General features: G+C 39.5%; 1 protein-coding gene across 1 annotated transcript in view; it reads right to left on the bottom strand.

The window, feature by feature from the left end:
* Positions 1–2,923: 2,923 nt before the first annotated feature.
* GPR139 (G protein-coupled receptor 139) overlaps positions 2,924–11,551 on the bottom strand; it is a 41,179-nt gene continuing 32,551 nt past the window's right edge. The window contains exon 2 of the mRNA XM_086692049.1: positions 2,924–6,429. Within this exon, the coding sequence (XP_086548175.1) occupies positions 5,495–6,429 (935 nt within the window). The 3' untranslated portion in view covers positions 2,924–5,494. The remainder of the gene's footprint in view (positions 6,430–11,551) is intronic.

The following is an 11,551-nucleotide window of genomic DNA, read 5'->3' as shown; positions in this document are numbered from 1 at the left end:
TAATCTTGCTGAGACCATTTTTAAAGGTCTCCTTGGTTAAAAGCTTTTTATTGAAACCGTCTGAGTGAGATTTGTTTTCCTCCAAGACTCTGATATACAGTCCATTTGAAAATATACCCAGATTCTGAGAACTCCATTTGTGGAGTGAGTAGACATCATTATGAAGACTTCCCTTTTGGGTTTGATCTGGATCTCTCATACTTGAGTTTCAGTCTCACGTGCTTTTTTGTTCCATCTCCAGTAGAGAGAAATATTGTATTATTACCATTCACTAGGTAACAAAGCTCTATGGACATAGTAAGTTCCTCATGCAGAGAGTTGATGGGAAGGAATCTCTTCCCTATGGCCCTCTTTTGCTCCTTTTTAATCAGAGAAGTTTTCTTTTTCTGGCATTACAGTGACACATTCTCCCAATAAACCTGGGAAATTCACAGTTTCTATTTATCCCAGTAGACATGAGCCTCTTATCCCCCTTGTTGTGTCTGGCAAGTTTGTGGATTAATTGCATACCCTCCATAGAAGCTGAACCATCACATTTAGCTGAGTGCACTAATAAAAGGATTATTATTTAACAGTTCAACCTTCATCAACTTACTTTTATCCTGCCTTCCTGAGTTGGTGAACAAAATTAATGAGGATGCTGTAGCCATGCCTAACAGCTTCTGCTTGCAACCTTCTCAGCAAATTCTTTGCTTTTTTGTGCTTCCCTCTCAACTTGTAAGTTACTTTCATTATCCAAGTTGACGCAAAGATAGATTGTGACAATAGTTTGTGGATGGCTGTCAGAATTGATAGTGGTTTGTGTGGGAAATGCATAGCTAGTTTAAGAGCTGTGGTTAGGATTCCAGAGAGTCAACTTAAAAAAAAATCTACCTTAGAGGGAAAGGTCAAGCAAAATGTTTTAATTACGATGCAGTTATAATATATCTCATGCTTGGATGACCTGGGCTTAAAAGGTTGGAAAACTATGCAATATACTCAAATCTGAAAAGGGCATGAGTCAGAATCTTTCAGAGAAGGCAATGAGGTAAAGTGGGAGGCATGAAGTGTGTAGTGACTACTTTGGACAAAGTCATTGACCTCTTTTGACCCAGTATCCTTACCCGTAAAATGATGTGCACTTGGAGACTCCTTTTAGCTCTACTATTAATAATCACCCTATGAGGTATGTATTGGAATTACTAGTAGCCATATTTTATGGAGAAGAAATTGAGACTTAGAGAGATTGAGAACATTGTGCAAGGCCACACAGGTAGGAAGTGGAATAGCCTGCAAAGTTATAGCCTGCCAAAATTGACTCCAAATCTTGGTTTCCTGACCTTGAGAGCTTCTATTTACCTTGAAGGCAGCCAAGAAATTAAATTTTGTACCATTTTTTATGTGAGGACCATCTTTCAGAGATCTTCAAAGAATTGTTGAAGGCCACCCATTTAGTAAATGGTGGGGCTGGGATGTGAAACCATGACTGTCTGGCTTCAACATCCAAGCTATTACAAGATACAGAAACAACTTAAGTGGCCATTAATAGATGAATGAGCAGAGAAGATGTGGTATATACACACAACAGAATACTATTCAGCCATAAAAAGAATAAAATCTTGCCATTTGTAACAATATGGATGGACCTTGAGGGCTTTATCCTAAGTGAAATAAGTCAGACAGAGAAAAGAAAAATACTGTATGATCTCATTTATATGTGGAATTTAAAAAACAAGACAAAAAGCTAAGTTCGTAGATACAGGGAACAGATTGATGGTTGCCAGAGATGGGGGGTAGGCATGGGAAAAATGGGTGAAGGGAGTCAAAAGATAAAATCTTCCAGTTATAGATAAGTCATGAGGGAAAAACAAGTCCAAGCTCTTTGTCATTATGCTAGATTTCCTCTTATGATTATAGTCAGCATTGTCTTGAAGACATATAAAGGATAAAGTCAAAAGAGAATTCAGATTTATCCCCAGTAAACTACCTAATTAGGATTATAGGAAGCAGAGTTCAGTGGTCTTAAATTCTGAAATATATCTGGCTAACCAAGGGATAGGTGGGATTCAGGTCTCATTGTAGCACCAGCACAAAGGATAAGTAAAAAGCTCATTTAAAAATTTTTAGCCAGAGTTCTGCCATAGCATGAACATATATGCAAATTCCAAACACCAAGTGTGCACCATATTAGAATTTATTATAATACAAACAAGTCCAAACACAATATATTATCTAATTAAGAAAATATGAACATTTACTATTCTTCTCTGGTAACATTCTATTCCATTCTTTGAACTGGAATAGCCAACATTAGAGTCTTTGATTCACTTCACATAGGCTCATGTTGGACCAGTAGGCTCCAACTGTGCAAAGTAATCTTCCAGTTGCAGAATGTTTGCAAAATGGAAGTTCATACCTTCTCATGGTCTGTCTTTTATGGTTTGTCTTTCATGTTCTTCATTTCTTTCCCCATGAGACAGTTCAGTCCTTGAGCTGTCTGATAAAAAGACACAGCATGTACGTGTGTAGCATCACTGCATGTCCAACCAGGGACACAAATCACACAAGAGAAATGCTAGTTAGCAGTCTTTCACAAAAACCTAATATAAGGCAATTGCTTAAGTGCCGTCAACAGCAGCTCTTTACATGACAGGCTTTAAAATTCAAGGCTGTTTCCAAAACTGGCCTGAAAGAAAAGGTTTAAAAGTTTTTTTTCTTAAAAACCTTATCATTATTGTCCATAATTATTACTATAAATAATAATAATAAATTAAAAGTCCATAGATTATCTGAAACAAATTTTAGGACATATGTATTAACCTAACCCAGTGAGTACTCTTATGCATTTTAACCAGAAGATAACAACTCATTGGAATGCCTTCAAGAATCAGACCTCTTTTAAATATTATTTATCAAAATATAAAATATAGCCAGAAGGAAAAAAGATCACAATACAACGTGGTACAACCTCTACTGGTAAGAGAATTAATAAATGAGTGTATGAGGAAAACATTCCAAATGCACACCCAGTTTTTTATTTTTTAAACATCAACAGTTTTTACATGTAATTAAAAATGTGGAGCAGGGAGCATTGAGATTTACACACATATTTTCCATCTTGCATACATTCTTAAAGAGGAATTGCTTAATCTTTAGAGCTATTGCACTGTGACTCATCCACATATAGCTCAAACTAGCATTTTTGAGCCATGTGTTTAAAAAAAAAATATATATATATATATTCAGTGTAGGTAGCCTTTGGTCAATGTTCATTTATAAGGGGGTGTGGTGGAATTGCATCATACACACACTTAATGAACACGACATATTTGGACTACATGTGCTTGGCAAAAAAGAAACTGAAAGAGAAATGCAATTTAAAGGTTGTGGGGGAGTCTGCCCACCATTCCATTTGATGCACATGTGCGCTGGGGAGAGTGTGATATGGGACATACTAACCTGTTTGTCCCTCATACAACTTCCGTGAACCTCTTCTAGTGGGAGCATCTTGCTGCACCAGTGCGATCTTAATGTTCTTGGATACATTAGATTCATACAGTGAAGGGAGGTCTCTAAATGCATGCCAACTTTGTCTTATCCTTGATATAAGAAATCTGTTCTATTGCTGGAGAAGAACTTAGCTGAGTTAGGTTTTATAAGGATTAGAATATGGTCTCCAATACGGTTCCTTCCTCAGGACCTTGCAGAAGTAACTTCGGCTCTGCCAGATTTTTTTCTTTTGCACTGATTTTAGAATCTAATCTTTGGGTAAGATGAGACTCTACTGCAGTCATTTAAAAGGAGTAGGAATTAGAATAATCAGGACTACCATGACCTAAAATTATATTGACTTAGTATTGAGGGCATTGACTAATTGTTTAGGGCTTGTGTTACACTGGGGCCTTTTCTACCATACTCATTTTATTGCAGATTTCCTTAAAAAGGGTAAACACGTCTTCCAATTTAGGACTAAAAATGTAATAAGAATCCAGCCTGAGGAACCAAGTGTTCCAGGAGGACTGTTTGCTTTTTGTTTGCTCACCAAAAACACCATACAATTCCAAAATCATTTTGGGAGATTTCTTCCAGAACACAGATAATTTCAAATACTGGTAATCTGGAAGAGAAATTTTTAAAAAGCTAAATAAGTGGAACTCCAGCATGGTTTCCCTTTTAAAATACATTACTGGATACATATAAGCCTAATATAATCAAACATGTGTGGGCATGTGTGTGTACACACATGAGTGGCAAATCCGAGGGAAGCCCCTATTAATTACATCAGAGAGCTCTTCTTGCCTTGGACAGGCAAGGGGAGAACAGCTAAATAAATTCATATTTTATCATTTTGCAAAGGATCTGAATTAAGTAGCTTCACTGAAAACTGGTACCACCCTTTTGAGCCATATGCATCAAAGGGCACACAAGCAGACAACATGGGCACCTTTCCGTGTGAATTTTATCTGCATTTGTGGCTGAATAGTAATACCAGGTAGACTGTGGGGCAGAGCTAAGAATGTCTCCTTTCACACCTGGAGGGCTACAGTTCCTGACCCTTGAAAATTAAGTCCAGTTTGGAAGTCACTTCAGATAAAACAATTTGGTGAGGGCTTCAGCAAGCAAGGAGGCAGGGTTGTCAACTCTACATGTAAAAGGCTTCTCCAGGAAGCTTAAGTGGCACTGCAGTAAGAAGCTATTTTGAGTAAAGGGATCATACACAGCTGACACGGGATGGATCGAAACAATGGCAAGAGTGGGCTTATTTTTTTGTTTTTCTGGGCTCAAGAGATCCTCCTTCCCCCCTACGCACCAGGCAGGGGTCTTTGTTTTGGAGGAGATAGATAAAATCTATACATAATGACAAATAGAAAGCCTGCATTTTAGACCCAAATCTGAGGGTCATAGTTATGTTGGTTTGAAGCCTTTCCAAAGAAGCTCTGGCCAGAGTTTGGATGGGATTAATACTTGCTTGTCCCCTTACAGTGTCATTCTGTAGCTTAGGGTTCCAGGGCCACTTCAAGACCACAACCTTCTCTAGGACAAAGGGCACCTTGGAAAAATCCCAAATCCCAATGGTCAGCATTATTAGCTGCTGAGGATGGCACAGGGAAGCGATGGTTGACCTCAGCTCTTAGAGGAAGAGTGTGGACTCAGCTACCTGCTATTGTGGCTTGGTGTGTCACATAAATGAGAGGTTCCCAATGACTGGATGGTGCCAAGGCAAAGTCATAGAATATTTCTTTCCTGTGTCCTCATTGGCCACAGGATGATGACACAACCTCTAAAGACATCTTCAAACTGGTAGAAATTCTGCTGTCAAGTGACATTGTGAAAATAAATGCACAAATGAAAACAAGATTGATGCTTTTCTTTCTTCTCTTCCATCTTTTCTCATCTACCAGTCTGAGGGTTGCTCAGTCTGTGGAGATAGGAAATCAGGTTAGCACTTTTAAGTGGGCTACCCTCCCATCTGGAAATAGATTAGACAGAGGCACTAGGTGCCAAACCTGTGAGGTCATGGGGATACTTTTATAGGTTTTCCATTTTTGTCATACTGGTACACCAGCATCTTGATACAGTGTGAGTTGGCTGGTGAGATCCAGGGGCTACTTGTTATGGAAAAGTTATGGTTGGTGTAGAACTGTACAGGTTGCTTTTGGCACTTGAAGAAGGCCTTGAGCGTGGCGGCTGCCATAGTGCGGAACCTCTTGCTGATGAAGCAGTAGAGGAAGAAGTTGATGGCTGTGTTCAGAAGGGCCAGCATGTTGGCAATGTCGGACATGATGTGCACCAGCCAGCGGTTTTGGATAGGTGCCCCATAGAGGTGGTAGAGAATCATGACGATGCGGGGGGCCCAGAGTGTGGCAAAGATGGAGGTAATGGTGAACAAGATGGCAGTAGTTTTCCCTGTGGAATAGCCACGGAGGCGAAAATTGCTTTTCCTCCTGAGCTTGTACACAATGATTGAGTTCAAGATGAAGAAAATGGAGCAGGGCACCAAGTACACGGTGAAGCAGTGAATCCAGATAAGGACGTGATGCATGGAGGTGCTGATGTAGTCTTCAGTCCAGATGTTGGGCCACCAGTAGTAGGGGATGCTGGTCAGGAAGCAGGTGATGTAAACACTTACAATGACTTTCCGGGTGCGGGCTGGGTAGGAGACCGTGTGGTACTTGAGTGGATGGCAGACTGCGATATACCGATCAATGGTTAATGGAACAGTAATCCAAATAGAAGTGTGGATGGATGAAAATTCCAGCACTTCTATGATCTTATTGGGCACCTGAGGCATCTGCATGTTCAAGATGAAGTCTTCCAACAGGAAGTCCACAAACACAATGAAAAAGAGGACCAAGATGTCAGCAGCAGCAAGTGCCAAGAGATAGTTGTAGGAGGACTTCTGCCTTCTAGCTACCAGCTGAGAGAGAATGATCACTGTCAGGATATTGGCTGTGGAGAGAAGAGAATCTGGTTTATCTCTGAAGTCAGATGACTTCATTGGCTAATATAGGGCCCTAGGCTTATGTTTATGGGTACTTCCATGGAAGCCAAAGGGACCAAACCAGTGCTTTTGAAAGACAGTCTCTACACTACAAATTATAGCTCATGCAGCCATCTGGATACTATTTTGACAAAATTACATACTCGTAATTTAATATTGTAGGAATAAATAAACTATTCCTCACAATCATTGGAGGTGGTGTTGCCATTATTCTCACTTCAGAAATGAAACTGGGGCCCAGAGGGCTTAAGGAATTCACTTAAAGTCACACAGTTAGTAAGTGCTGGCGACAGGAACCAAGCCTAGATCCCCTAATCCGAAATCCCATGCTCTTTCTTTTGTCCTCATGCATGCAGGAAAATATGGGGTGTTCCCTGCTTCATGTGTTCAGGTAGGAGACTAACCTCTTAAGAACCTTTTTGGAACCTGGATTTTAGGACCTTTCCTTTTTATGTAGGTTTAGTATTGATGGAGTGGAGAAGATCAGGACCTTCAGATTAATTTAAAGATAAATTGTATTTATTTTTTAGAGTAGGTGCCGATGGTCTCTGATTTATGATGGTTCAACTTACGATTTTCTGCCTTTACTGTGGTGCAAAAGCTATAGGCATTCAGTAGAAATTGTACTTGGGATTTTGAATTTGGATCTTTTCCTGGGTTAGTGATGTGCGGTATGAGACTCTTGTTATGCTGGGCAACAGCAGTAAGTCAGAGCTCCCAGTCAATCACATGATCATGAGCTCTTACAACTGACACACTTGGGACAGAGCCAAAACATAAGAGACTGTTAAAAACTGAGAACAAACTGAGGGTTGATGGGGGGTGGGAGGGAGGGGAGGGTGGGTGATGGATATTGAGGAGGGCACCTTTTGGGATGAGCACTGGGTGTTGTATGGAAACCAATTTGACAATAAATTTCATATATTAAAAAAAAAAGATTTAAAAAAAAAAACTGACACACTTAACCACCATCTGTACCTGTATAACCATTCTGTTTCTCACTTTCAGTCCAGTATTCAAAAAGCTTTGTGTTAGATGATTTTGCCCAACCATAGGCTAATGTAAATGTTCTAAGAATATTTAAGGTAGGCTAGGCTAAGCTATGATGTTCAGTAGATTAGGTGTATTCCATGCATTTTCAATTTTTATAATGGGTTTATCAGGATGTAACTCCATTGTATCACGGAAGAGCTGTAATCTACAATAGGGTACATAATTAGAAATAATATCAGGGAGAAGTAAGTTTCCCTTCTTGTTCTCCAACCACCCAAATACCCCTCCCTCAGGGCAATCACAGTAATAAATAGTCTATCCTTATATATGTCTTTATAATATATATACTTTTTGAACAAACAGTAGCAATATATTATTTTTCTTGGTGTGTGATTTGTTTTGAAAATGCATGCATATAATTTCTTCTTCTAAAGTTTTTTTTTTTTTTTTTTTTTTAAGTAATTTCTGTACCTAACATGGGGCTTGAATGACTTTGAGATCAAGAGTCACATGCTCTTCCAACTGAGCCAGCCAGGTGCCCCTTGACATGCATGCATATAATTTCTGATCAATTAAAAAAAAAGTCTCTCTGAATAAGACACATCTGGAAAGTTGTTAGGGACTCATTCTAAAATGATATTCCAGTGGATAATATCTATAAGTCATTCTGCACATTGAATCTCATTAATTTTCAGTCGACACTATTAATCCTATTTTGAAAACAGGAGTATCAGAGAATTTATGTCTCTTTTCTGAAGTCTGGTGGTAGAGTTGGCATCTGAATCTCTCTTAATCTCACTTTTTAAAATGTTATACAATAGTTCACTTGTAAAATTAGCTTGTAATATACATATCTTGGTGCACTCTTCACTCAGATTAAATAAATTTTAACATATTTGTTTCAGTTCTTAAAAAAAAAGAACTGACACTGTAGATACAATTGAAGTCCTCTTTGAAATTGTCCCAGGCCCATTCTTTTCCTTCCCTCCTTCTTTCTCTGTCTCTAGAGGCAAACCCCATGCTGTCATCTTCAGGGCCACATTTGCATACCCTTACTTTTCTTTAGATTGGACCATCCACTCTATATGCTTCTGTTTCCATTCAACATTATGCTTTAGAGACCATATTGTTGATACATGCAGCTCTCATTCACTCATTTTAATGACTATATAGGATTCCATTATATAAAATTACTGTAATTTATTTATTCGCATATACGTACAGAGACAAATCTGTACATATATACACATGTCTGTATATATTTCTGTATAATAGGCATGTATAGGCATGTACACACATGTATGTCTACATAATATGTGCATATATACACATATAGACATACGTGTGTGTGTGTGTGTGTGTGTGTGTGTGTGTGTGTGTGTGTGTGTGCGCGCGCGCGCGTATAAAACAATGTACATTTAGGGGCACCTGGGTGGCTCAGTTGGTTAAGCCTCCGACTTCGGCTCAGGTCATAATCTCACAGTTCTTGAGTTCAAGCCCTGCATCAGGCTCTGTGCTGACAGTCCAGAGCCTGAAGCCTGCTTCAGATTTGGTGTCTCCCTCTTTCTCTCTCTCTTGGACCCACCCCTGCTGACACTCTGTCTCTCTCAAAAATAAACATTAAAAAAAATTAAAACAAAAAATAAAACAATGTACAGTTAAATTAGTCCCAAGGTTTTGCTATTAAAAACTGCTGTAGTTAACAGCTTGATATTTGAGAGTTTCTCTTGGGTAACATACATGTACAAGTATATTTATTATGTTCTAGAGTAAGTGCATCTTTATCTCTACCATCTATAGCTGAATTGGTCTGTAAAGTGGTTTTACTAACTTACATTCCCAACAGCAGGGTATGAGAGTTCTAGTTTCCTCATATCCTCTCTGTATTTCCTACTGTTAGTTTTTGTTTTTAAGTCTGTGCTATTCTTGCTCTTTTTCAAAGCACTTTGAAATAATATTTTGAAGCAGTGAAGAGTTAAGCATTTATGATATTTATTAGCCAGAATTCAAACCCAGGACCAATGCCCATGCTCTAAACCACTCTGCAATATGAATAATTCCAGGTAGTGGTGGGGGTACCATGCAGGTATATTACAGTGTGTACAAAAGAGAAAAATAATGAGTAAATTCTATTTGAAGTCACTACTTAAGAAAAGAGGTCCTGGGGCGCCTGGGTGGCTCAGTCGGTTAAGCGTCCGACTTCAGGTCATGATCTCACGGTTTGTGGGTTTGAGCCCCACATCAGGCTCTGTGCTGACAGCTCGGAGCCTGGAGTCTGCTTCGGATTCTGTGTCTCCCTTGCTCTCTGCCCCTCCCCCACTTGCACTCTGTCGGTCTCTCTCAAAAATAAATAAACATAAAAAAAAATTAAAAAAAAAAAGTCCCATTAAAGCAAAGTTTTTTTGTATTTGTAAACACGAAAATTCAAAAGTTTATTCATGCATTCAACAATGTTTTTGTGCATTGATTATGAGCTATGCCCTGGGAGGAGATGTTGACCAAAATAGACATGGATGGTCTTGCCTTCATGGAGTTTAGAATCTTTTCGGCAAAAAACCAAAAAGTTAACTGAAGAGCCACAGTAGAAAATATGTAACTGGAAGCTGTAAGTGGTATGAGTGATAAATAAAAGATTTACTGAGGAAATGATGTTCAAGCTGAAATTTGGAGAACCAGGAGGAAGTAAATAGGCAAAAAGGGTGAGAGTAGAAAGTGTGTTTCAGGCAAGGAAAACGGCATATGCAAAGGCCCTGAGATGGCAAAAGCATGAAGAGTTGGGTTTATTAAGGCAAGGAATGCTAATGTTAATTTTCTACTTGCTTTGTATACATTTTTGTTCTCTCTCTCTTTTAAAAATTTTTAATGTTTATTTATTTTTGAGAGAGAGAGAGACAGAGCCTGAGTGGGGAGGGGCAGAGAGAGAGGGAGACACAGAATCTGAAGCAGGCTCCAGGCTCCGAGCCGTCAGCCCAGAGCCAGATGTGGGGCTCGAACTCACAGACTGCAAAATCATGACCTGAGCTGAAGTCAGAAGCTTAACTGACTGAGCCACCCTGGCGCCCCTTCTCTTTTTTTAATAGAATGCACATTTTATTTTATTTTTATTGTAGAGAGAAAGCAAGTTGGGGAGAGGGGCAGAGGGAGAGAGAGAGAGAGAGAGTGTCTTAAGAAAGCCACATGCTCACTGTGGAGCCCGACAGGGCTCAATCCCATGACCCTGGGATCATGACCTAAGCTGAAATCAAGAGTCGTATGCTCAACTGACTGAGCCACCCAAGCACCCACACACTCTTGCTGTATTGTGTTGAAAAATGTTCCAAAATGTTTTATTCATTTAGAAATCTTTTCAAAAAGTATTTAGCATCTACCTTCTGTGTGCATGGGCCCATGGTAGAAACAAATTGGTGTTCAGAGTCTCCACTCAGAAAGTATAGAAAAACACACAAGTAACTAAGTATTAAAGAGATAAATGAGAGGGGCGCCTGGGTGGCTCAGTTGGTTAGGTGTCTGACTTCGGCTCAGGTCATGATCTCACGGTTTGTGGGTTCGAGCCACACATCGGGCTCTGTGCTGAATGCTCGCTCAGAGCTTGGAGCCTGCTTCAGAGTCTGTGTCTCCTCTCTCTGCCCCTCCTCTGCTCATGCTCTGTCTCATTCTGTCTCTCAAAAATAAAGATAAATTAAAAAAAAAAAGATAAATGAGAGAGAACACACAGGTGATTTAAGAGGGATTGGTGAACACACATAGAATGATTTGGGGGAAGGTGTGGGTCAAAAGTCTGGCTACTTTGATCTAATCATATACACTCAGGGCTTCGTAAATTCAAGCTGTAAAATCAGGTCTGATGGTTACGTATCAAAGAGCGTCAGGACTCTGGATTAAGTGTGTGGAGTCTGGGGCTGGGCTGCTGGAGTTTAGTCCTGGCCCTACTGCTTATTGGCTCTTTGCCTTTGGGCAGATTTATTCAATCTCTCTGCATGTCAGTTTCCTTCTTTATAAAATTGGGTTAATAAGAATATCTCCTTGAGAGGGTTGTTTTGAGAATCAAGTGAGATAATTTTTACAAAGTGTTTAGAA

Source organism: Puma concolor, chromosome E3 (genome assembly GCF_028749965.1).
Source record: "Puma concolor isolate L17-30 chromosome E3, mPumCon1.1.hap2, whole genome shotgun sequence".
NCBI lineage: Eukaryota > Metazoa > Chordata > Mammalia > Carnivora > Felidae > Puma > Puma concolor.
This window is presented reverse-complemented; position numbering and strand designations above follow the sequence as displayed.